This window comes from Plectropomus leopardus, chromosome 4 (assembly GCF_008729295.1).
Source record: "Plectropomus leopardus isolate mb chromosome 4, YSFRI_Pleo_2.0, whole genome shotgun sequence".
Classification (NCBI taxonomy): Eukaryota; Metazoa; Chordata; class Actinopteri; order Perciformes; family Serranidae; genus Plectropomus; species Plectropomus leopardus.
Genome location: NC_056466.1, coordinates 18230165 through 18257753, shown reverse-complemented (window position 1 = coordinate 18257753; position 27589 = coordinate 18230165). Strand labels below are relative to the sequence as shown.

Sequence of the window (27589 nt, the reverse complement as noted above, 5' to 3'; positions counted from 1 at the left end):
GCAACGCAAACTGAAGCCTGGTTGAGGCAGTCCAGCTAGAGGCCATATTGGAATATATGAAGTCGGCTTGCACTTTGATAGAACTGAGTGTCTGCCGTTTTGGGAGTCTCTAAATCGCTATCCCGGATTTATACCCGAGTGATTGCGCCTGGCATTCCACTTGAGACCCTGCCAAGTCTGGACGGCAAGTTGTCTCGCTTCTTTTGTGGAAAAAATGAGTCCAACCGATGCTAAACGAGGGGCTAAACGCAGGAAGAACAAGCGGGGCGGTGGCAGTAGTTGCAGTGCTGTCTGCAATACCAGCGGTGGCAAGGCCGGGGTTGCTTCGGCCCTTGGTTGTGCGGGAACAGCAACACCTGCCTCTGTCGTCAGCTTTTTAACACCTGGCAGCACAGGCAACGGGAATATAGGGTCCATCACACGGATAAACGGAGAGGTAAGGCTGTCACCTAATGTTAACCGGCGGATGTCAAAACGGGGCGACTGGCTAGCTAGCAGCGTTATCAACGACACAAATCTGATTTGGGCCCGACACTGATACGAGGAGGACAGCTAGCCAACTAACCTATGCGTAGCTAGAAATTAACTGTCTTAATTGCCGCTAATGCTGGTTGTTATGCGTTGTGGAAAACTGTAGCAGCTTGCAGGTCGTATAACGGTGTAACGCGTGCTAAACAGGTCTTGTTATGTTGTAATAAACGGCCGTAAACATTAGGCTACTTGTGTCCTGGCCGAGCGCTGTGACAATCATCGTTAGCTCAAGTTAAGACACCGCGGCTGAATCGGCAACAACTTAGACAACTAAGCATTATTTTGAGCTAATACAACCCAGGTAGGTGGAGATTACACTGGCTAAACTAAGATTACACCGTTAGCTAACAGAGTTGAACCACAGGCTGCTATTACACAGATAAACATTGATGTTAGCTAATGCTAACAGTGAGGAGTAACAACTTCAGCCCCGTCGGGCCTCGATGTGTTATTACAAGCTGACCTTCCACTTATATTGCTTATTAAGAGTGTAACTTGTTTATACGTCCTCGATACTAAGCTAAATCAACTAACTTTAGTTATAAATGAAGCTTAGCTGTACACCATTAGCACAAAAGTTAGCACTAAAAACCCTATAACACGATAAGATGTCAGCTAGATTCTTTCTAACTGATCAATGCTTAAAGTTTTTGGAGTCACAAAAAATAACAAATGTAGCCATTATGTGTTTAGTTTTCTGCTGGGCCGTGGACTTTGAATTGTCTGTTTTCCTGTATATTTAACGTGTTGTTGGAACTAAAAAGATAAAGCCCCCCCTGTCGTAAAGGTGTGTATGTTTACAATAGATGCTCCAACAAGCAGCCTCCTGTCAAGTTAGTAACCTCCTTCCCTAAATGCTGTGACCCCTCAAATCAGAGAAATCTTGAGAATTTCTTCATCTATTCATCGTAAGAAAACAATACACTCCTTAACGCTGCATGAAATCACGTGTAAGTTGTGTGGTCACAGTTATTTGTTTACTTATATTGATATCATCACTAACATCACTGTCCATCTGTTATTAAGGTGATGTAATCTTTTAGGCTAAATAATCTGCTGTTATAATACATCAATCAGCCGTCTTATGCAAAATTGCCAAAAGAGCAGGCAAACAAAACCTTAACTAATCACTAATAGGTACAAATGGAAAAAAAAATGTCTATAAATCATTAATGGATGCTGCTTATTATGCTTGTCTTACTGCCTATCCTGTGCATGCCTGAAGACGTGAACTTCATTATGTAAGGATTTGAAATGTGATGTTACCATTGACTCACTCACCAGGTCAATCAGCCATAGGTCTTAAAAAAATCATCAGCCTGGCCAACAAATATTGACTTTTATAGACTGTTTTAATATTAGTTACAGGGTACACTAACTTTAATAAATCAAGTGTCTTAAGTGGCCTGTTCCATGTCAACATTGAGTTGTTTGTATCCCCTCAGGTCAAAGTAAACAACAGTGTAACACCACAGTTTACAGAAGGACCAGTGAATGCTGACTTCTCCGGGGTCCTTCAGGTAAATTTACATCCGGTGTTTCAGAAGTCCAAGTCGGAGACCACTTCCTATTTGCCAGACATAATTTACACCTTGATACCAGAACTTTAGCCACACTAAAAGGGGGGATCACACTACAAGATGGCTTAATTTGGTCTTTATTTTACTGTTTTTACTCACAAAATTTAAAACAGTCAGTGTCCAAAGAGACACCACAGTCACAAATATCACTCTTATGGGCTCTAAAGACTTTTGTGCACTTTGCAACAATGTGAGATCAAGACGCTCCGACATCTGTTTTCAGACTACACATCTGGAATGGAATTGGAGCCAATCATTGTATTGTGACTGCCCTAAGTTATTGATCACAACAGCAATTTCAGTTTCAGCAGCACTTTTCTAACAATAGTGTTATAGTGCTAATTACTCAAATGCAGCTTTCTAGTATTTAGCCATATGTAAGTAATTACATAAAAATCATTAAAACTGTTTCTTAAACAAAAGATTTTGCCTTAACCAAACTTTATATTGTCATGTTGGGCAGCAGAATGAATAATTACAAACACAGAAAACCAGCCAAACTGGATATTACAGCATCAGGACAATCAATAATGAAATATATAAATGAGTGTTAGTAGAATGTATCCCTTCATCCATATACCTGTAAGTTCTCTGTAGAAGCTGTCCAAAAGCCAAAATGTTCTTTAAAAATCAAACCAGTCTGCTTGACAGTTCTTACAAAAGTATTAACACGTGTATTAGTGTAAATGTTCATCTATCTTATCAGAGCCACATACACCATAGTAAGTAATCAATAGAGCTATAACAGTGTTTTTGTGTGTATCGTTCAGAACAAGACATTTTATTCAACACACACTGTGAATTAATGAATCCACCCCTTGTTTATTTTAAATGTGCCAGGCGAGTGTTGACCAACACTACCTTATGTTACCTGGTTGTTTTTATTATTTGTGTATTTATAACACATCAGATTATGCTATTCTGATAAGAAATTACTATGAAAATGGTTCAGGCAAATCTACATTGTTTAAAACGTGTCTCAGATAATACTTTTACAAAATTGATTGTTGTAATTAACTGAAATGAGAAATACGAGGAACACTTTTGGGTACTGCTTTTTCCCAAAATGAATTTGATTGTGACATAATCATATTGTATTGACTCAAATTGTGAACTTTTTCAGTAGTTACACCCTGTCTGACATTTGCAGGATGCCTAAATATAAAGCCAAACAATTGGGGGGAAAATATTGCCGTACTACTCTGCTTTTTAGTACAGTCAGAGAATATTGCTGCCAGAGGAGTGTATAAAGCTAAGAAACCACTGCACCCACAGAGTCAGAATCTCCTGGGAACTACTGGCACACATTTAAAATGTCGCTCAAGTAGATGCAAAGAAACCCTCTTTTTAAAATCCCTAAAAGCCAGTTTGCTGTCTGACAAACACCTTGAATGTGGGTATCATTAATTGAAACTTCTGGCTGCTAATTATGTGTTTGTGCCACTCTGTGGTTCACTCACTGACAAGGCTGCACATTAAGAAATGGTTTCGATGTTTTTAATGGAGCGCAGAGGGGCAGTTTAGACAGCAGAGTGCAGTGAGTTAGGGAGAAATAGAGTGTGACCTGCCTTAATATATAGCAGATATACTGTATAGCAGACTGGTCCATCTTGGAGCCATTTTTTTTAACTTGCACATTGTTTTTAGAGAAGGGCTTTAGATTCACAATCCATATTGACTGACATGGTCTGATGTTTGATGTTTCTTTAAACAGATAACTGAGACGTCCCACTATATTTTCGTATATTTACCAATATTTCGCTTTTCTGTTGTTGTTCTGTTGTTGGGGGGTATTTTTCAAAAAATAAAACAAAAACAAAAGCAATAGTTATGGCAGTAACGTTCATAAAAATAATATAAAAGTTAAAGCATACAAATTGATATAGAGTGCAGCATACATGGATGAATAAATGAATAAATATAACTAAATAAAATAGAAATAAAAAAAGACTAATGTGCCACAATGAGATCACTATCCTCCACATGTTACACCCTTCACCCCACCCCTTCCAAACAGAGCAACACCTAACTTATAAATTAAATTATTATTTCAAAGACCGTGTTTTATTCATATGCTAAAGTGGCTTCGTAACTTGTAGTTTATTTTTCTCTCAACTTCCTCCTTCAAACATACTCACCACAGACCCCATTCACGTTCGGCTTGAACCAGCGGGCTCCGTACACGGCTGGCGATCGCTGCCTCTTATGCCGATGTGAGCGCAAAGACAGTGCTGTGCCTTCAGAGGCAGGGATCCTGGGCCAGAACGGTACATCACAGCCCAACAAGACTCCCAGTGCCCTCCAGCTGCCTCTGTGGGTGTGCTCTGACTGTAGGCGCACAGTGGAGAAGGAGGACCGACACACTGCTCTGGAACAGTCGTTGGGGGTAAGTCGCCTGGGTATAAAGAATATTGAAGTTAAAAGGTGGTGGGTAAAATTTTATGGTTGTTGTGAAAGAAGAGCAGGTTCTCAGATTCTGTGAATGATCCCATAAGTTTCCAAACGTCATCCTTCTCAGCACCAGTGCCATATATCTGCAGTTTAACTCACGCAGCTGCGGTCAGTCTGTCAGTGGAGGGTGTAACTCTTGTGTTCACATTAGTTTCTTTGCCAGAAAAGCTGGAACAGATGGAGCAACCAGAGGCTACAGCTGTTGCTGTAAAATGTAATAAAGGACCTACTATCATTTCATATGTTGACTTGGGTTTCACTTTGAATTATTGCTAGATGAAAGTATCTAGGTCAGAAATATGTAAATTCTGTGAAGTTCTTTAAACAAAAGGCAACAAAGTGGCTCTAATACCAATTATAGACAATTACACACATTTATTCTTTTCAGTAAGTGTACCCCAGACTTTAGGATGTTTTTTTATACAGTGTAGATGTTGGGTTTACACATCAGAGTAAGACTATAAATACGCTCAAAGAATTATGTTGTAAAAATGCCATGATGTCCCAGACTAATACCTTCTCACATAAAGAGCTTCTTTATGTTAGACGGCCTGGCTATGTGCTCAGTCTGGGTCTTTCTAAGGACAAGGCCAGCGAAGACGTGGAAACATCTTGTGATTCAACAAAGCATTTTTTTTACTTGAATACAAAGTCACATTTTTCCTTCTGGGTTGTGTTTTCACGGGTGTGATTATTTATTGTAGTTAATGAGGCTGTCTGCCTGTAAAAACTCTTTATTACACACTGAATTTTAAAAAAGAGGAGTCCCCTTCATTTTTTTTGCAAATGGTTTGTTTCAATGTCTAATTTTATTAAATGCTACACAATGAGCAGAGAAAATCTGTTATTTGTTGTTTACGATCTAAGCAGTAGTTTTATATTCCACCATTCTTTTTTTAAATAGAGCAGAAGGTGATTGTAGGTTTTATTTACTCAATTCTGCTGCCACATCAATGTGCTGTATTTTGGTTGCGTGACCAGAGCCTCAAGTAAATTCTTGCAATCACATCAATAAATCACATGTAGGCATCTCTACAGTTACTATGTTAATGCAGCGGTAAACTGTTCTCACATTGATGACATGTCTCTGAATGTTAGGGAATTCCCAAATCATTACTCAACTATTAGATCAGGAAACTAAAACAGAGAACTCAGATTAAAACACAGATTAAGGTGTTGCATATACAGTAGTGCTGCAGGGATGACATATATTTGTAGGCCCAACAGGGAAGTTAAAACCCCAGTTCCTTTAAAAAAAGGCCAGTGGGATTTTTTTTATTGGATTTTGGGTTACTGCAAAAAAAAAGTACACATTTTGTTCAGCAAGATAATTTTACAACTAAACACCACTTTTGATTTTTGAAATCTAAAATCATTCGCCAAAAGTAAATTGCTAATGTTAGGTTATAAACAAACCACACAACGGTCACATTACTTTAGATTTAATCACCACAATAAACCGCTAAAACTATGTTCAGAGTGATAACTTTCTGCGGTCTCATTTGGCCACTTGTTAGCAACCACCTGTTTTAAGACGTAAAAGCTTCCAAATTCCTGAGTGGGTTATTTACTGATGCATTTCATGTTGCAGAACAAAACGCGAAAATCTCTTAAACTTGTGTTAAGCACAGACCTTATTTCAAGCATCTGACCAAAAACCCATTCATAAAACTCATTGACTTTGAGACGAGACAGGTGCTAAAATGCTTTTTTTTTTTTTTTTTACTCTTTTCTGCAGCACTTAATTGTAGCAGAATTTCGAAAACATGTGTGTAGTGTGTTGGTTGTAAAAAAATTTTTACTACAGTGACACTAAGACACACTTCCTTACTGACCCCTTATTTAAAATTTGCATCGCCTGGAAAATTGTGCACTAGTTAACAAATCGTCCTGCTGCATACTAGCTTAACACTTGTCAGAAATATTATAACTCAAAAGTATTGAGTACTTCAAGTGTTTTTTTTTTACTGTTACATTGTTGAGCTGGTTTAGAAGTTATTGATTATTCTTTATGTTAAGGCACATCAGGTATGCTTTCTTTGTTGTGCCTTGTTCCTGGCTGTTCGCCCTGGGTTTTGTTTCCTCAAAAATGTATTGTTCCACTGCATCCTTGTAACAGCAGGTACTATGCTGATTCACAATATCATTGCCCTACAGGAAACAAACCACTGGAAAGCTTTTAATGTGAAGCAGCTGCACAAAGTTTGCCTTAAAATAAATTTGACACTGAATTAGATCTGAAGTGTCGGTTTGTGACTGACTGCCAAACTAAAAACACCAACATGTGATTCAAGTAAGAAGAACTTACCCCATACTTTTCCTGATGTACGAATACATGGTTGGCATTGTGTCCTCATTACGCAGTCTTAAACTGGCTTCAGACTTGCACCTTGGTTTGGTTCATCCCAGCTACTGTACATGGACTTCCTCTGTTGTCGGCCTATAGTACCTCTTCTGTGCTGGCCTTGTAGCTGCCACAGTCAACAGAGAGAAAGTTATTGCTGATGTATATCAATATCTAGACCTCTGAGCCATAGTTCCAGCTTTATGAAGATCTTATTTTTTCTCAGAGAAATTAAGTAAAATACCCCAAACACAGAAAGTGGATCCACATTCATTTTTCATACATTGATTTATGTTGAAATGTCCAATGTGTGCTTGTCATGTGATGTGATGTTGCAGCATGTTTTAGACTTTAGACATCCAGAGCCCCATTTAAAATATCTAAAATGACAAATCCAAAGTGCCTATCGCAAGTGCATCAAGGGTGTGTCGAACTCTACTTTTGCATGTTAAACAGCACATAATCTGGGTGCAAAGTGCAAAGGTAAAAGGGTTTGTATTTAGTCCCCTAATAGATCACAGGTGTGATTTGGGTTAACTTGAATTCAACTTAGTAGAACATCATGTCTCATTTCCTTTAAAAGCCAGGTGCACCTGCAGCTGGTGCACTATCGTGTACATGGCGGATTTGGCAAATTGGAGAAGCAAGTGGTTTTCTGCTGAGAGTAATGCAGCAAGAGCAGTAATGTCACTGCAGCAAATACTGTTATAATGGTAGTTATGAACTCAACACAGAAAGAAGAACCAATCTTTTGAAGATTAATTTTGGGGCTTTTTTTTGGCCTTTATTGGATGGTTCAGCTATAGGGTGTAAGGGGAAAAGAGAGTGGGGATGACACGCAGCAAAGGGCAGAGGGTGGAATCAAACCCACGGCCGCTGTGGCACAGACATAGCCTTTGTGCATAGGATGTCCACTCTACCAGGTGAGCTAGTAGGCGCCTCAGAATTAAACTCTCAGCGTCTGAAATAACCGATGAAGTTACACTGCTCCTCGCACATAAATGCACAGAGCATTGAGCAGCAGGTCTGCTCTGCTCTCGAATATGTTCACATTTTAGAGACTGTAATGATGATTTACTGATGTATTATTTCACCCATCCACACGTTCGTCTGTGTGTGTAACAAGCAGAGTCTACATGCGTTGTGAACCCCCGTATGTAGGCACATCTTCCTATCTGAATAATTTGCCCTTTAAAAACCAGGAAAATACCACACTATTGACTTCAGACCAGGTTTTGTTTTTCAGTGGTGCAATAGCTTTCTGCTACCTTAAATAATCTGCCAACAATGCTCTTGACCACACCTCATTTTAAGACCTACACACCCAGAGGCATACAGATTGGGGCTCTTACAAAACACGGGCACTGGCCATGAAAATGTCAACTGCATCGGTCTAAAACTACCATTCGCAGTTGTGCTATGCTCTGTCGGTTGTAAGATAGGGCCCCAAAAAATGATGAACATAATCAACAACAATAACTGATTCAGCCAACAGCACAGTCAATGAAGCTATTTTAAAACTTTGCTCACTTACATTTTGAGAAAAGTACAAAAATTGTTCTGTATCTCAGTGTGCTGTTTTTGATAATTCCCACAGAACCAGGACTTCCTTTTGCACATGCCTGTGGGTAACGGAAACCTGGGCCAGGAGGCGGCCACAGGGGACAGACTGACCACTGCTGCGCCTACACTACCCATGCTCCCTGCCCCGGACCTCACCGCACCGATGCCTGCTGATACAGTGTGCAGCTGTGAAGCCTGCAACGAGAGACGGTCAGTTCAGAGTGATTACCATAGAAAGAAAATTTAATATCAGTGTTTTATTTCATCTTTAAAGTTGATGGGATCTTAAATGAATCCATGTCCTGAATAACAGGGAGATCTCTGCTGAGTCAGAGAGGGAGTCACAGCAGCTACAGAATCACTGGTCGGAGGTTCGTTACCTGGTGCGCTGCATCTACCGTCAGACTGGAACACCATTAGCAGATGACCACGACCAGCCCTTAGAGAGAGACAAGGAAGGCATGAAGGAGCTGGTTGATAGGTATAACTACTCTGATTTTTTTGTCCACTAGGGGTCTCTCTATTGAACTGTGGATGCAGGAAAAAAAAGCCTCTGTAAAAACAATCAGACCTGACCACCTTTAAAAAGACATGATGTTGAAACCCCTACCTTCTCTGCTGTAATCTGTCAGGTCAAAAGCCCCATAAAGTAGCATCTTTACGTCCTTAATGTGATGTATTTTCTATTGAAATGGGACCTTTTGCTGTGCCATGACTTACGAAGGGAGCATTTTTAGGTCTGGACCAAAGGGGGGATTAAGGAGAACAAAATATTTGGTTGGGGTTTTTTTGAGTTTTCATTTATGCTAGCCTATCCAGTCTCAGTGTATTACCATTTTTAAGATTAATGGCCCTTTTTTCCTCTTGTAGACTTTGTGAAAAGGACCCCTACCAGCTGTATCAACGGTTGGAGCAGCAGGCGCGTGAATACGTCTTGGAAATGAAGGTGCGGCTACTGAAGCACCTATCTACAGGACCCAAGACTACAGGACCAGCAGGGACTGTGTCTGCAGCCCTGGGTCCTCCTCAGGCCTATCAGTTCATCTCACTGCTGCTAGAGGAGTACAACGCCCTCTGTCAAGCTGCACGCACCATCAGCAGCTTCCTGCTCACCCTGGTTGGTTTACCTTTTGTGTGAGATACTGTAAGCTGTCATGCAAATGGCTTCAAAGGCACTTCCTAGCTTGTTTAATACTGTATTTGATTCCAAATCCTTTTTTTCTTCTTTTTAGGAAAATGAGCACCTCCAGAAATTCCAGGTGACGTGGGAGCTGCACAACAAGCACCTTTTTGAGAATCTGGTGTTCTCTGAACCGATCTTGCACAGCAGTTTACCTGCACTGGTTGCACAGCTGAAGTAAGATTTAGTTTAACTAGTTTTAAGAAAAATATGAGTTACTCAATAATCATTATGACTTTAAAGGGGACATATTATGCTTATTCTCACCTTCATGCTTGTAACTGGGTTTTTACTCGAACATGTTTATATGCTTTAATGTTCAAAAAAACACTTTGTTTTTCACACTGTCTGTACTGGAACACCTGTATTTACCATCTGTCTGAATCACTCTGTCTTAACTCCTGTCTCATTAAGCCTTTCTGCCGAAAAAGCTCAGTCTGTCATGATTGGTCAGCATTTCTGGGTCTTCTGCATCTGCGGTTTCCTTGTCTCTGCACCAGCATTGCACCCAGGGAATAAATGTAAAGGAGCATAGTGGCACTCTCTACCATGAAAACCAACGATAAAAGCTTCTAAAACAACATCTTGTGCCTGGAGCAGATGACCATAGAAAGAAATCAATCACAAGCAAATGTCAGTTTTCAGAGTTTTACAGACTTGTACCTCATTATTTGGAATTCGGCTACCTTTAATATGAGCCTCATGAAATCTTAACATTATATATATATATATGACAGGAAATAAGCAAAGCCATAATAAGTCCCCTTTAATCTGCTACTCTTGACCCAAATTAGACTTATGTCCCACATAGAAACCTTACAAGTATCTTTAATAATTTGTGTATCCTGTATATTATTTTTTAGGCATGGCACAGCCTCTCATGATTCATATAATGAAGATATGTACAGGACCTTGTTAGAAAGCTACCATCAGCTGCAGCAGGAGATGGCCTCTGTGGCTACTGAGTGGCAGGAGTGTGAGAAGAGGATTGATGACTATGTAGATGAGCAGGTACACACTTCAAGACATTTGATACAGAAAGTAACAATGCATTTATAAAAAGGTGATTCTTGATAATGACGCAGTGATAAAATCTATAAGTATGTGACTCTTTTGCAGCTGCTTTTTAAGGTGGAGGGTCAGAGCGTCACCAACCAAAGACCAGAGCCACACAAGTCCTTGATTAGCAAGAACGTAAGAGACTTCAAAACTCTAACTGAACACAGTCAAAGTTTTACATAATGTCCAGGTTAAATTTCTTGTATTATGGAAGTTTATGTTCTTGTTGTCTACCTATTTTCAGACTTTGAAGACTAAGCAGAGAATGCTGAAGGAGGACTGGGAGTTCTTTAAGCAGAGAAGATTTATAGAAGAACAGGTATACGACAAGAATATGAAGCCATCGTGGCAAATTTAAATGTGTGTTTTTGTGCTTCAAACTGTTTTTTTTTCGTTTTTGTTATTATAAATGTTGCTCTCTTTACAGTTACCAAACAGTAAGAAGTCCCCCACCGGGGAAAACAACTTCACAGACACTATGAGAATGCTCTCATCTCGTCTGAGTATTCCAGACTGCCCAAACTGCAATTATCGAAGAAGGTGAGTTTCCAGGATTCACTGGTGTGTCATTTTCTGGCCTGAGGTCATGTCACATAAATAAATATACAGGGTTTGTCCTGATCTTCTCATGTCATTTTTTTTTTTTATTTATGGAAGATTTTATTCCCTTTCAGGGAATTGATCTCACTCTAAATATTATGCCCATGGCTCACCTAATCAGTAAACTTAAGTGTGAATACATTTTGAATTTGTCGTGTTGTATTACATGTATGGTTGCATCTGTAATTCCTATCACAATGATCTAAACATAAGGCAACTTTGAGCTGGACTAGGGTCGCAAAATTCTTGAAATATTTCTCCTGAAAAATATCCACAAATATACCAACCCCAGACATAAAACAAAATATTATTATTATTATTATTTTTAAAAATATATTATTTACCACATTTTTATGTGTATTTCTTCCCAAGTAGATTCACAATAAAAAAAAAAAAGTTGGGTTTTTATGAAGAAATTGTGAAAATGTGTGTTTTTTTCAAAAATTACATTGAGCCTAATATTCATTCGAAAATTTTCAGAAATTGTGGAAAAGCTTGACTTTAGTAAGTTTGTTCGGATTATGTGATAACAATATGTGATTCACTATATTTTTTCTCCACGTATAATTGTATTATGACAAAAAACTATTTTCGAGATGTTTTGACAAAACATTTAGAAAAATATTTGACTCTACAGGATGAACACGCATTTAACTCCTTACTTTTTACCATGTTATTTTGAATACTTGATATCAATAGTGAGATATTGCTCTTAAAATATTGTCTGTATTGCTGACCTGCAGGTGTACCTGTGATGACTGTAGTCTCTCCCACATCCTGACATGTGGAATCATGGACTCTCCCATCGCTGAGGACCTCCACATTAAGCTGCCCCTGCAGGGGGAACCTCCCCGTGACTACCTGGCAGAGGTGCACCCTCCCAGCCTCTCCTCCGGCAGCTCAGCATCTGGTTCCAACTCCAGTTCTCCCATCACCATTCAGCAGCATCCGAGGCTCATTCTACCTGAAGGGGATACAAACACTTTGTAAGTCAGCCAGTCACTCTTCCCATCAAAAGGTTGTTAATGCTTTGTTAAAAAAAAAATAAATAAATAAAAAAAAAACCTCATAAAGGCACAGTTTAGCATTGGGGTATATCAGTTTGCTGTTGCATCTCTTCCCCTCTCTCTTTCTCTTTCCTTTTTGTCATTATTGTAATTTATCTATTGCACGTCTGTCCGTCCTGGAAGAGGGATCCCTCCTCAGTCGCTCTCCCTGAGGTTTTCTACCATTTTTTGGGGGAGTTTTTCCTTAGATGATGTGAGGGTCTAAAGGCAGAGGGATGTCGTATGCTGTAAAGCCCTCTGAGGCAAACTGTGTTTTGTGATAATGGGCTTTATAAATAAAATTGACTTGACTTCATAATTGCATGTCATCCCATAAACAACCATGTCTCCACTCTGTATCATACCCCTAACATAGCTACTCATTTCACTCCTCTTTTAGTATTAGTGATGATGACGAAGTGCCTCCGTTGTCCAGTAAGTTTGGGGACATCTACCCTATGAGTGGTTACGAGGACAACAGCGTTGTGAGCGCTGCTGTGAACGGCCTCCATAATGACATCAACGGGGAAGGTGAAAACGTGGAACTTAAGGCAGGGGTGAGTTCTGTACTCTCAAAAAACTCCCAAGATTTGCTGTGAATTTCCCTGCTGAGTTTCTGGATGATGAAACTGATGTTCATTATGAGTGGGCTACCGGTAGTTCGGGGAATGTTTTGTGTGCGTTTCTCACCCATTCCCTAATTGAGTCTTCTTTGTTCAACACGATTCTGTCTCAGTCTCCTCATATGACCAGCAGCAGCAGTTCATCAGAAGGTGACGAGGAGGAAGTAGATGGTGAGGTTGGTGGGGAGCCCCGAGGGCAGCCGGAGGAGCTTTCTTCAGGAAAGACCAACAGCCCTCCACCTTCCTACAACCACCAACAGGTGTTGTAACACTTACAATAAGCTTTTTCATAATTTCTTGGAAATAAGATGAACCTATTATAAATACAGTTATTACTGAAATGTGTTTTACAATAATTCTTGAAAAGGACATGCCCTAGTTCCCATGTCACACCCTTGACCGTAGTAAAGCTGTAGTCAACCAAACAAAAAAAGTTTGTCAACTGAAATTTTACCAGCTATTTAACCATCTTTTCAATCAGTTGTTTAGTGGGGAAAAATATAAAATAATCTGTACATTTTCTCTAGATTAAGTAAATTAGCCACAATGCACTGAGATCACTCTAACTGGTAGCGTTGTGTTTCCATGAAAGTGTTTTTTTTTCTAGGGCCAGCATATTTTTCAAATTCTTTACAATTAAAGGGCCACATAATTACACTATGTCAGCAGTGTGAAGCATCTATTTTCTCAAATGTTCAACTTTGGGTAAAACACTGCACTCATCTCTGTCACTTTTTCACCCAGCCATCAAATCATAGTGGAGACGGGGCAGGACAAAGACCAACTGTCACATCCTACATGTACATGTGCTGAACAACAACAGTAGAGGAGAATTTCATACCGCTGGCCACACATATTGGCCAGTCCACCTTCTCTCTTTACATGCATCTGCCTTCCCTTTATCCAGAGCAAGGCCCCCCAAAAAAGTTCTCCTTCTTAGTCCCGACATTTTAACTCCCGTAAATAATCCGTATTAGAGCAAACAGACGCAACCTGTGGTTTATCAGCTAGGGAAAAATGCTCTTTGAAAGTAACACCAGTGATTGTCTGACCGATGAGAAACTGATCTGACAGCAGCATATTCAGTTGTCAAACTGACTTTCCTATCAACTAATTGTTTAAGCTCTAAATATGAGTGAATAAAAATCCTTTATTACATTTAAGGGCAACACAGAGGAACACGGACTTCATACGAAGAGTAGCCAACATGTTTTGAATTTGTGTCACTACTTTCAGGTAGAACAGGTCCAGCATGCCTGCGAGTGCCATGTGTGCAACCAGGACCCCAGCTCCTCCACCCTGGGCCCTGCCACATGCCTGCCCCCTAGTCGGCTCCACGCTGCACCTCCTCCCACTGTGGGACACCAGTTCTTCACAGACAACAAGACACCCCCTGCCCACCCTGCCCTCCACCTCTACCCCCACATCCACGGCCACCTGCCCCTACACAACTTCTCCCGGCCCCTACTGCACCCTACACTCTACCCTCCCAGTCCTCCTCTCACACACAACAAGGTGAGGGTCATCCCTGTGTACTGTAAGGTGACAAATATTTTTTTCCCTGATTACTTTCTTTTTACAGTGTGTACAATCATAGCTATAAAAGTCTCTTTGAAGGAAAATTGATTCACGGGGGCGTGGGTTTGAGTTTCCAGGAACAACACTGAGTGTAGTTGTTTTATAGTTTCACTTTGTCTCACTGTAATTTTAACTGTCTACCACAAGGGGTCAGAATGAACTCAATCTAGGAGAAGTCAAAATCTTATTTGTCATAATGCCATACAAGGTACATGATTTGTTTTGTAACTTGTGTCTTTTTTCTTTAAGCCTCTGCCCCCAAACCCGACATCAAACCACTCAGCGGCCAAGCAGCCGGCCTTCAGCCCATCCTTACCGGAGCACGTTTACCAGAACTGCTTTGGCGGTGCAGGTGGAGCAGGTGACTGGAACAGCTCGCTGCAGTGCCTCTCGCTCAAGTTTGAGAACCTGTGGGATGCTGCTGTGATGAAGAGCTGGAATCCATCTGTGCTGCTGCCTGAGTCCCTGCCAGGTGAGCCAGCAGAAATAATAATTAAAAAAAAAAAATCTCAGCAAGTCAGAGATGGTTAAAATCATGACTTGATTTATCAACAGGTGACATGCTTGGACCACCCCTCGCTGACGTGCCCTTACCCCCAACATCATCTATCGGCCCCCAGGGGGAACACCCCTCGTTGCCCACCCCTGTACCCCCCTCCTGCTCTACTTCCTCGTCACTGTCATCATCTTCATCATCTTCGTCGTCATCATCATGGTCCTCTTCTGAAGCCAAAGAGCAGAAGAAGAGTGGCGCCAAGAAGAAGTGTCTCTACAATTTCCAGGATGCCTTCATGGAGACCAACCGAGTAGTGATGGCCACCTCCGCCTCCACATCCTCTGTGTCCTGCACTGCCACCACTGTCCAGTCAAGTAATAACCCACCCATCCACCTAGCATCTAAAAGACCCAACTCTTTAGGTAATATAGGCGGTAGGAGCAATGGTTAGGTTTACACAGATGATTAAATTATGGGCTGTTTAGACAGTCATAACAGTTATTACAGGGGTGTGACTTCTATTGTAAAATCCAGCAAGGAAAAATGTTTGCCTTGTAACGTTCCAATCAAAATACAGACATAACAGAAAACATCAAGCAAGAAGCTAGAAGAAGTGTAGTTAGTTGTAGTCCTGCTTTTAAAGTTGAACTACAAGTTAATTTATTCTTCTTTTTCATGCAAAGAACAAACTAACACTGCAGCTATTGTAGATAATCTTCTATTGTAACACAAGTATAGGGGCTGCTGTCATTGCAGGAAAAAGATAGAACTTAAATTTCTTCCATTTGGAAATTGCAGTTTTGACCAAAAGAAAATAGAGCTGCACAATATACTAAACAAGACATTCATTTTGCACTTTTGATATGAGTCTCAATGTAGTGGGAATGGTCATTTTGGCTTTTCATTTTTTACCAAAAAAAAAAAGAAGATTGATTTGATTTGATTTTTGCTGGGGTCTGGAACAAAAGGCAAGTTCCCATATGTCTGATGTAAATGTCTATGATGAACATGATTTGTAGGCCGGGGCCTCGCTGTAGCAACACAATGCTTCATTTACGATGGTATGTTGTGACAGGCTTTACCTTTATCAAAAAACTGCAGCTCCTGTGATTTGGATATTGCATTTGGTCATATTTTGATTTTGACTAATTGTGCAGCCTTAAGTACAAAGAACGTACAAAGAATGCATACAGGTTTTCTAAAATTCTACCTTAATTTCAGTTTAACTTTAAGTGGATTTTTTTTTTCTTTAAAATATGAGTGCTAGTTAAATTTATGATATTTTTTGCTAACTTTTTCCTTTTTTTTTTTTTTATAAAGCTTTGTGAACAAGTGCATGTTTTAAAGAGTTTGTTGTGGGACAGCAAAGGACTAAACAAAGCTCTCAACCAATTTTTCTTTTTCCTCTCTAGATGATGTATTTCACAATCTAGGTAAAGAGGACCATAGGCAACCCGCTCCAGCTCCCCCTAGAACCTGCCCTACAGGACTGACCTCCCTTCCTCCACTTTCCGGTCCCACTCTGCCCCCAGCACCCACCACGCACCTTCCCACAATGGGGTCCCAGCCCTTTCCAAAGATGGCGGCTCCAGCCCCTGACTTCATGGAGGCCCACCAGGGTTTGTGCCTCCCGCCTGCCGAGCCTCCAGCCTCCTCAGCAGATGGTCCTGTCAGTGCACCACCCAGCGTCTGCAGGTAACACCACCACCGTATCCTACGAGTTCATGAAGATGGACACCCGTTAATCAAATGTAATACCAGTGACTGATTGTTTTATAAAGGTGATTTGTGTTATTTGTGATAAAATAAAAGGGACCAGTTCTAAGAATCATTCTTTTCAGTGATCCTGATTGTGAAGGCCATCGCTGTGAGGGGAACGGGGCATACGAGCACCCACCATACGATGGGGAGGAGAGTCAGGACGAGGACAGCTGCTCCGAGCATAGCTCTTCCACCTCCACCTCCACAAACCAGAAAGAAGGAAAGTACTGTGACTGCTGCTACTGCGAGTTCTTTGGTCACGGCGGGGTAAGAAACACATTCATTACTCACTGAAAGTAGTGTGTTTGCCTCAAATTAACATGATTTTTTTGGCAGATGCATATGCACGTATTTGAATTTCCACAAGGAGTCTTAAATTTTAGTCCCGCATTTCGTTTGTTTAAATTCAAATTTAGGGGTAACAGATTGATTTTTAATTAACCATTTGATTCCCTGTGTTAGGGCCGTGTAATGCGGCTTAAAAATGATATTGCGATATTTTTAAGTTATACCATGATGTATAATGTATATCAGGATATGTTTAAATCTCCTCCAAAGTAATGTAGACTACTAAAATACATAATTATCAAAGAAACTAGTTACAATAAAGTTAAGCAAATTAAAAGTTAACTAAAAAACTGTTATGCTTAAGTTGACCAAAATACTGTTACACTGAAGTCAAACAAAAGTACCATTATAATGAAATAAATCAAAGTGGAACTACTGGTACTTTTATTTTGAAGACCCAGTTTGTTTCGGGCCGGAAATGTTGTTGTTTTTGCTGTGAACTTGAACCTTCTGGTCAACAATTGGATCTTAGCAGTTAGCAGAAAGTTAAATTGTTACTGCAGTGCCTTTAAATATGAGGATTTATTCACTTTGGGCTAGAAACAAACTAACATTTTCCAACTATTATTTGTATATTACTTGTTCATATATTCATATATATCATTTGTAAGTCACACTGGTGTGCCATGGTCGCAAAATGCGGCCAGATGGTCATGATCGGAGCTCTGAAAATACAAAAACACGCTCCTTGCCTGCTCACAGATTATTGCTTGAGTGGTCTGGGTTGGGGTAGGACTGTGTGTGACGTATCGTGTTTGTTACTCTTTCTTTATGTGTGTGTGTCTGTAAGAGGGAGAGAGCAATAGAAGAGAGCGAGAGAGCTGAAAAGTGCAAGTGTAGCGCTGGTGAAATAAAAAAATGACATTTTTACTCAGTGTTCACAATAGTCTGTTAATATATCCCACATGGATTAAGCCACAATACATCAAGTATATTCAATATTTTACCTGCTCCTACTCTGTAGACTTACATAATGTGAAACAAAACAATGAAATATGGTATCTACAGTATAGTTAACCAGATTTTTTTAGCTTAATGGAAGAATTTATCATAGTGTCCTTAATGATCATTCTTTATAATTCACAGCCCCCAGCTGCTCCTACCAGTCGAAACTATGCAGAGATGCGGGAGAAGCTGCGCTTGCGTCTGACAAAACGTAAGGAGGAGCAGCCCAAACGTGAGGAGCAGCAACCAGTGATAGAACGAGATGGAGGAGTGGAGGACCACAGGCGGGTGGAGGACCTGTTGCAGTTCATCAATAGCGCTGACAATAAACCTGCCTCCAGTTCAAAGGCAGCCAAACGGGCCAGGCATAAACAAAAGAAGGTAACTGTCCCTTCAGAAGTCTTTAAATATACCTCAGTGGCCTCTAAAACACTTAAAAATACATCAACTCTGCTACTATTTAAAATGCATGGGACTTTCTGTTGAAAACTAGGATATTTTTGGTGTAAATGTATGCCTCTGTGTGCTTCAGATGGAGGAGAAGGCTCGTCTGGAGGCGGAGGCCCGTGAAAGAGAGGAGCAGCAGATGTTGGAAGAGCAGCAGCGGCGACAGCGGCAGGAAGAGGAAGAAGCAGCGCTTCAAAAGGAACTTCTCCGGCTGCAAGAGCTGCAGCAACATCGCGCTGCCAAGAAGAAAAAGAAAGAGAAAGCAAAGGAAAACACCGCTCCCCCACAAAACAACCCACAGCCCCTCAAACAGACAGCTCAGAACGTCCTAGATAACCTACAGAACGGAAAGTCACAGTCACTGCTACAAACCCTCATCCGCCTCCCTGACCAGAAGGAACCCAGATTTGATCCCGCACCTCGGCCGGACACACAGCACAGCCCAAAACACACCAGTGAGAGGGCGTTTTCTACCGAGACCAACGTCCCCAACTGTGCAGCCATCCTCCACAATGGCACTCCTCCACCTCAGCTTGAGGTCAACAGTAAAGTTAAGGCCAAGCAGTCTGCTAAAGTGGCCACTTGTGAGGCTGCTGTAAAGAAAGCTCCAGAGCTCCCCAAGAGCTCAGATGTCGTGGCAAAGCTAGCTAATGGCACCACCCCCACCACTACAACAGACACCAAAGCAACACGAACCAGGCCTGCCGAGGCTCTGGCTCCTCTCCCAAACACTGAACCCAGGAGGGAGGACAGGTGTAATATCAGAAGCGCCAGTGGGAAAAGGCAGCAGCAGCAGATTCAACAACCCCTGACCCAAATAAAGGAAGACAGGAGAAGCCCACCTGTGTCAAACCCTTCCCCGTCCCCCCCTCCGGCGTCCCAGACTGAGCAGACGCAGCAGAATGGCAAACCTCCCAGTGCAGAATCCCCACAGCCTAAAGGCAAGACCAAGAAGAACAAGAAGAAGAAGGGGGACAAGATGAACACCTCCATAGGTTTGTACTATCATGATTCACGGATTGGTTTTTAAGTTTCAGGTGTATGTTGATGTCCAGCAGTTTCGTCTCACTCCTGACCAGCTTCACTACTGAAGTAACAGACATCATGCAAGAAGTGAGGGAAATTCAAACTCTGACCAGAGACATCGAGATCGGTTTCCTCACTTGTCTCTTGGGTATTCTGTGGTATATATGGCATCCCAGCGTTGTTGGTGAAAGTGTGCACTGTGCAGATTGCTGCTGCTGCCATTTACGTCTGAGCAGGTAGTATGGGGAATTACTTGAAGCAGTTTTACTTTATGTTGCAAATATCAGTGACACTGACACACTGGTGCTGTAATCTGCCCTGTGGCTGTGTAAAAACCTTTTCCACTGGCATGATGCCAGTGGTGAAATTTGGCCCCAAATACTCAGCCTCAATCTGGCCTTTAAACATGCTGAGCTAGAATTGAATCTGCCTATCAAATCTGAATGTCTTTAAAACCCTTTCTAAATCTTTTGGCAGTAACTTTAAAAAAATTAAACAAACTATGTTTACAACTCTGTACATCTGAATTCAAATGGGTTCATTGGAGGAATAAAACCAAGCCATACATGAGACAGTGCATAGCAGTTATTTTCTCTTTTTGGGGAATAGGCTGTTGGGACTTCTGGGGCGCTGCTCGGCAGCTGACCCAATGCTTCACATCAACACTTTGACTGTTTATTGTTTTGTCTACGTGTTACGCTTTGTTTGAGTGACTGAGCGTCTAAACCTGTTGGCAATGCACATAACATCACGTCTGTTACTCAAAGCTAGTGTGAAGAATTTTACCACACAGTGGGAGTATCAAAGAAGCATCTAAGACTGACGTGCATGTCTCAGATTATCTCAGTACAAAATATACACACAAAATTAATACGTTTAAGATAAGCACATCTGACATGCCTTTATGTTGTTTTGTTTTAGATGATGTATTCTTGCCCAAAGACATCGACCTGGATAGCACTGAAATGGATGAAACAGAGAGGGAGGTGGAATATTTCAAAAGGTATGTGTATTAAAAGTAGCTAACTTTGTCAAATACTGGTGAGATATTTTTGAGAGCTTTTCTCTTGATGTTAATCTTAAAGGTACCCTGTGGAGTTTTTGACCACCGTTAGCGCTAATCAGTAATGTGGTCATAAATGGGTGAATGCAGAAACAAGTTTCCACAGTTAGGCAATGTTCCTCTGAATGACTGCTGGATAGCAATGAGATAGACGTGCATCAGTTTGCCAGTAAAGGCAAGGAAGAGGACGTCTGCTAGATAGCAAACACGGATGAAATCAGTGTAGGTTTTAAAATGCTGTCTTTCCTTCCCTGTAAAAGACGATCTTCAGCAAATGCATTCAACATATTAGGCCTCCAATAAAAACAGTGTGTGTTCTGACAAGAAATCTTACATGAAAAACTCCACAGGTTACCTTTTAACATTTGAAACTGACATTTGAAAACAGGTAGAGCCTGTCCAAAAGTAAATACATTATGGTGTGAGATTTGTACAGAATTAGTAGTTACTATAGATGGGATAAAAAAATATTTTTAAGTGTGACATACTCCTTTGGGGGCTTCTGCTTTCAACATCTACAGATATAAAAAAAAAAAATATACATATTTTCAACACTGAGTTTAGCTGCTAGAAAAGCAGTTACAAAGAAGTGGCTTAAGCTAGACACCCCATCTACAGAGAACTGAAATCTATGTAATGCAAAAGAATTATCTTCTCAATGAGGCTTAAAATAGTAAAATACATTTTGAGGAAATTTGGAAGAAGGGGAAAATTTCACCATATTTTATTACCATGTAAAATAATATTATTATTATAAACAAAAATAACAATTATACTACTAATAATAACAATAATAAAAACATTATTATTATTAGTCATCTCAAATAACAAAAAACACCACTAGTAGTTCTGTTCGTGTTCTACAATTAGGTTGTAAAAAGCTAAAAAGATTGATTGTTCTGTAAAAGGATTTAACAAAAGATGACTGTGGACCGATTTAAGGAAAAAAAACTTTAAAAAGAATATAATAATATTAAGGTAGAATGGTTCTTAAAGAAGTTAATGACCTTCTGTTGTCTTTTTTTCCCTGCAGGTTTTGTTTGGATTCTGCAAGGCAGACTCGCCAACGGCTTTCCATCAACTGGTCAAACTTTAGTTTGAAGAAAGCTACGTTTGCTGCACATTGAGGGTGTTAGTGAGTGACTGTCAGGACACAATCAGTACCTTAACAGCTATACCAACCCACGCGCCCCCCCCCCCACCCCCAACCCGCCCATCCCCTTACCTCCACCCAGCTGTTGTCCTCCCAGAAACTTCTCTCCCGCTGTGCCCAAATCACACCCACGCTGCCTTGCTTTGTTCTTGTCGCTGTGTGGTTCCAACACAGACCCATCTGGACTGATCCACCTGCAGAACTAAAACAAAAATGAAATGAAAAGACACAAAAAGAATCACAAAAAGCTACTTTACATCTGATTAATTTTCCTTGCGTGCTTGTGTGCTTTTAGTCTGAGTTGGGCATTTCTCTTGACTGAAAAAGCCATGGTCTGAAATTATTTTCCTATATTGGCTTACCTGTAGTCAGAAGATGCTTACTATGTCTGGATGGTTTCCTTCCAAGAAAAAAAAGAGACAATGAAAACTTAAAAAAAGAGAAATGTAATGAATTAAAAGCTGTATTTGAGATATTGTGGCTTACTATCCCATCGTTTCCCGTTCCTAGCACGGCATCTCATCCACATGATTGAAGGGAATGGGCTTGGTCAGCTGGTCTCCACTCCCTGCTCCCCTCCCCACCACCACCACCTCCTCCACCCTATTTCACAGAAAGGAGGAAATCGTAATACTTGACAATGTTCTTTTTTGGTTTTTAAGTTCTGTTTAACAAACTGTTGAGTAAAAGTGTACCAGTTACAGTTTTTGTTTTCTTTATTTTTGACCTGTAGCCAGCTTGTATCAGAATACTTTCAGAATGAAATTGAAAAAGAACAATACTCACACTATCAATCTGTTATAGAGTGTATATTGTATTAACACTGAAGCCAAACTGGCTACTTTTAACATATTGTTAAGTAATATTAAATCTTGTCTTTCTTTTTTGAAAGATGGAATACAGTAGTATGGCAGGATTATGCGTCTTGTGTCAAATCTTATTTCCTACATGCAGTAGAGTTTTCTAATAAGGGACATGGACACATAAAACTACACATACATATGTAAAAAAAAAAAATAGTTTGAAATTTTGGGGAGATAAGCCCATTCGCTTACTGGTGGAGACTTGGATAAGAAGATCAATAGCACGCTCTTATCTGTCCTAGAAATTGAGGCCTAAAGCTCGCAGCCAATTAGCTTAGCATGACTAGGCTCAGCTAACCAGCAGATCACTATTTAATATGTAACATTTGGTTTGTTAAATCTGTTTAGAAAAAAAAACATGAAAAAAAACAAAAACTTTGCTGTTTTACTAAGTTTCTTGAAGTCTCCGCCAGTTGCCTGGTAACCGTTTAAGGCTCAAACACACCAAACCGACATTAAAGACTTAGTAGCAGCGAAGGCTGACTGTTGCGTCCGCTCATGTCACTTGTGTCTCATCCCAAACATTGCACCTCACCAGACTGCAGAGACGAGCTAACGGCCATCTAAGCGTGTATGTTCTACACTTGCATGAGAGGAAAAAACTCTCAAACCAGCAGGTGGTAGAAGTCTTTATCATTAAACTGGGTGGTAAGATAGATTCAAGATGCTAGTTATCCACTTGGCAGATAAAAACACAACCAGATGTTAAAATACTAAAGAATACTTATCATGCACGTTCCCTTGTAAAAAGCCTATGGGATTTTTCCATTGGATATTTAATCATTGCAGAAATAAGCTCTGTGGTAAACAAACGTTAATGATACTTTTTATGTTTTGTTCAGCAAGATAATCTTCACATATGAACACCACTTTCAGTTTTTCTGAAGCCTAAATGCAGCCATCAGAAGTAAAAAGCTAACATTAGACTAAAACCATACAGTCTATAGCTAAAACAATACAATACAATAGCCGAGGCTGTTTTGAAATCAAGTACATTCCCTCAGGGTGAAGTGAGCATGTAATGAGGTCATGCTTTGGTTTATCTAGATGTAGATGAGTTAATACAAACCTTTCACTGAATAGTACTGACAGGACAAAGTGTCCGGCAGTAAAAAGCTTTTGCTGGTGTTCTTCCATCAGTTTGCTTAAACAGAAGCAAAATAACTTTTTTAAAAAGCTTGATATGACTGCTGAGCCTCCCTTTGTTTTATGTAGTGCTAAAATATGCTGAATACAATGTGTATCTCTGTGTGGGTATATCTTGTGAAAACTAGGAACTAATCTTGAGTTTCAATTTTAGTTCTTTTTACTTGTTAATTTCACATCTATTTGTACAAAGACATCAAGATAGATTGCCCAAGATGCCTAATAATGTCAGGATGCAGAATTATACTTTTTTTTTTTTTTTTTTTTTACAGAAAAAAACTTTTTGTGATTTAAAAAAAAAAAACACAACCAGATGTTAAAATACTAAAGAATACTTATCATGCACGTTCCCTTGTAAAAAGCCTATGGGATTTTTCCATTGGATATTTAATCATTGCAAAAATAAGCTCTGTGGTAAACAAACGTCAATGATACTTTCATGTTTTGTTCAGCACGATGATCTTCACATATGAACACCACTTTCAGTTTTTCTGAAGCCTAAATGCAGCCATCAGAAGTAAAAAGCTAACATTAGACTAAAACCATACAGTCTATAGCTAATAACAACAATACAATACAATAGCCGCAGTCTTTTTTAAGACATAAAAGCTTCAAAATGTGCACTGGGATATTTACTGAAATTTTATGTCATTGAACAAAATGTGAAAGTCTCTTCAGCTTTTGTTCACCACAAACCTTATTTCAGAAATCTAACTAAAAACGTATTTTTTTTTAAAAAAAAAAACACATTGACTTTGAGACGAGGGAACCGGAGATGCTAAAATGTTGATTCATTTCAGTGTTTTAGGACTCACTACTGGGGTTCTCTATAATGAAAACTAGATATCGGACCCAAAATAATGTCTATTCAGTCCAAGGGAATTGCTCGCCTGGCACTTACGCAAAAATGTTTCTAGCTCACGGGTTTACATCCAGGAATCAATAATTATAGATTTCCTGATTTATGAGTCTGTGATCCCTTAAATATGCGCAGTTATGTTTCTCCTGCTGCCCCCAATCTCAAGTCCTTGCCTGGCTCATAAACTTTACATCCTGATGTCAACGTTTTTTAAATCTTAAAACCAACAATTCATAATCAAAAAGCCGACAAGAGCCAACTAATGCCAACAGTGTGGGACACGCCAAAATGCCATTGACTAACAACTGACCATTAGCATGGTGTGTCAGGGCACGCAGAGCCAAAAAATAGCCCTACACGTTACTTTTTGTACTGATTAAACAAACAAGATGTAGTGTGTTGAGGAGTTTTAGAGGTGCAGGTTGGCAGATATAATGGACAGGGCCAGGCTTCCCCCTTTTTTTGAGTGAAGCTAAGCTAGCTGCAGCTTCATGTTTGCCAAACAAATAGAGTTGTATTTCTTGTGTAACTTTTGGCGACAAAGCAAAAAATTATTTCCTTTTAACTTGTTTTTTTTAACTTGTTATTCAATGCAAAAGTAAGAAAGCTTACTTCTTCTTTTCAAGGTCAGTTCACTTCAGTGTGTTCATGCCCATACGGGCCTGGTGGACAGGACATACTACATGCGGCAAAGCAGGAATTTTACCTATTGTTGCTACTCTGCATGTCTGCGGCTCGACATGGTTGCAGGGTGAGTCACTCCCTCAAATAAATGCGTCTTCCTTTTGGGAAATCCACTAATTGACAGTCATAATCATCTAGAGGGCCACTGTAACTGAGTCATGTAGACCCCAGGGTTCAGTTTCAACTGTGAAGTACGTTAAACAAAGGAGGTGCAGCCATTGGGCTACCTCAGGCATTTACATGTAGCCCCATTTCATATATGCACATGAAACTCTAGGGAAAATTGATTTGAGGCTGTTTTGAAATCAAGTACATTCCCTCAGGGTGAAGTGAGCATGTAATGAGGTCATGCTTTGGTTTATCTAGATGTAGATGAGTTAATACATACCTTTCACTGAATAGTACTGACAGGACAAAGTGTCCGGCAGTAAAAGCTTTTGCTGGTGTTCTTCCATCAGTTTGCTTAAACAGAAGCAAAATAACTTTTTAAAAGCTTGATATGACTGCTGAGCCTCCCTTTGTTTTATATAGTGCTAAAATATGCTGAATACAATGTGTATCTCTGTGTGGGTATATCTTGTGAAAACTAGGAACTAATCTTGAGTTTCAATTTTAGTTCTTTTTACTTGTTAATTTCACATCTATTTGTACAAAGACATCAATATAGATTGCCCAAGATGCCTAATAATGTCAGGATGCAGAATTATACTTTTTTTTTTTTTTTTTTACAGAAAACTACATTTTTTGTGATTTAAAAAAAAAATTCAAATATGCTAGAGAAGTACAGTATATTCATATCTTACATTCACAGCCAAAAGGATATGCAGAGGAAGTGAGTTACAGTTATGTTCCCCACAGACTGCTTCCTCTTGACTTTTTGAAAAGTGACTCTCTCTTCAAACCCAGGGATTTCACAATGAAAAATTACCACTCATTCAAATATGATGATTGAGAAAACTGTGGTAAATGTACTTCATAAGAGGTAAGACAAAAAGGTTTTGGTTTGCTAGAGCCACCAGGGCAGATCTGACTCATATTTTATTTCAGCTATGAATGACTGTCTGGCTGTTTGTAGAGCGCGCTCGCTCTCAGTCACCAGTGATGTAAGATGGGATCTACCACATTTAAGCAAATGCCCCACAAAACTACGCTGACGTAGACAAGCTGAAAACACCGAGCTAAATGTCTACGAAACAAATGTGGGCTGTGATCTAAATGAAACATGAAATTGACACAGATTTGTATATATATACATATGTAGAGATAACAGCTACTGAGGTCAACACTTTGCCTCAGTTAAAAATAGATTAATAAATCTACAAGTCATTTATGAAGAAATTTCCATCATGTGTCCTTTCATAATGTTTTCCTGTGGTGACCTTTGCTGTAAAAAAAAAAAAAAGGCTGACGAAGGAAAACACGATAGGAGCAGTGTGACAATGACAGGGGCGAGCGTCAATAGGATTATTAGAAGGGATCATAGCTGCCTTGAAGCTTGTAATCAGACTGCTGATCTTTTCATCGTCAACTGCCTGGAGCGCTTCAGGATCACATACACTTCCAAAGAGGGAATCCCCTCCTCCTTTCTTGGCTACAATCTGTCACAGTGCTGTTTTATATGGTGGAAACCTTGGACTCCAACACACACACACACACACACACACACAAAAGAAAATCCCTTAAAAACAGTCAGCATTAATACCAACTACCTCAACCAACACACGATAAATTAAAAATGATCTGCACAGGTCGACAGCGCCCCATTTTCAAATAAACTTGTCTGCTTTTTTGGGAATTCCCTTGTGATGGCGGGAAATTCCCATTCTTTTAGGATACACATGAGATTAAAGGCTGTATCTATCCATTCTGTATTTGTCTGGATAAGTGTCAGGCTGAAGTTTTCCCTCTTTGTTAAACGACTGCATCAGTACATCCTGAAGCTTTGAAACTAGTTTCCAGCAGGAACTGATCTGCCGCACTGTCACCTGACTTTTCTTATTAATTCTATTGTTTCTTAGAAAAGTTCCCAGACACCTCAGGTGGGGACTTGTGACCTATTTTTTTCCACTCTCAGATCGGTGGGTAGTGTTTTTTTTTCTGTGTGGAAGTTCAGTCACTTATAGACCCTGCTGTAGATGCGTGGGTGTGTTTGGCGAGGGGGAGAATCCCCAGCAGACAGCTCATGGCCTTTTAGGGCCTGTGTGTATTTCTACCAGTCTGTATGCGGTTAGCTTTATAACCGA

At 40.0% G+C, this 27589-nt stretch overlaps 1 protein-coding gene across 3 annotated transcripts; it reads left to right on the top strand.

Moving 5' to 3' along the window:
* Positions 1 to 55: 55 nt before the first annotated feature.
* fam193a (family with sequence similarity 193 member A) lies at positions 56 to 22710 on the top strand. Of its 3 annotated transcripts, none has more exons than XM_042485118.1 (23): positions 56 to 436; positions 1977 to 2051; positions 4255 to 4497; positions 8504 to 8679; positions 8783 to 8950; positions 9340 to 9586; positions 9702 to 9826; positions 10513 to 10660; positions 10769 to 10843; positions 10953 to 11027; positions 11136 to 11248; positions 12052 to 12294; positions 12755 to 12911; positions 13091 to 13237; positions 14214 to 14492; positions 14805 to 15027; positions 15111 to 15425; positions 16464 to 16746; positions 16893 to 17079; positions 18247 to 18486; positions 18638 to 19547; positions 20500 to 20581; positions 21675 to 22710. In XM_042485118.1, exons 1-23 carry the CDS (start codon positions 215 to 217, stop codon positions 21766 to 21768), a joined length of 4827 nt encoding a protein of 1608 aa, XP_042341052.1. In that variant the 5' UTR covers positions 56 to 214; the 3' UTR covers positions 21769 to 22710. The 3 variants fall into 3 exon arrangements, with proteins under 3 accessions (XP_042341052.1, XP_042341051.1, XP_042341053.1); XM_042485117.1 differs by having other exon boundaries at positions 15111 to 15473; XM_042485119.1 differs by lacking the exon at positions 1977 to 2051 and having other exon boundaries at positions 15111 to 15473.
* Positions 22711 to 27589: the final 4879 nt, after the last annotated feature.

Coding starts and splice junctions, on each gene's coding strand:
- fam193a (XM_042485117.1), top strand. CDS start 215: ATGAGTCCAACCGATGCTAAACGAGGGGCTAAACGCAGGAAGAACAAG. Junction 8,951..9,339: donor ATGAAGGAGCTGGTTGATAG/GTATAACTACTC, acceptor TTCCTCTTGTAG/ACTTTGTGAAAAGGACCCCT. Junction 18,487..18,637: donor CCAGGCATAAACAAAAGAAG/GTAACTGTCCCT, acceptor TGTGTGCTTCAG/ATGGAGGAGAAGGCTCGTCT.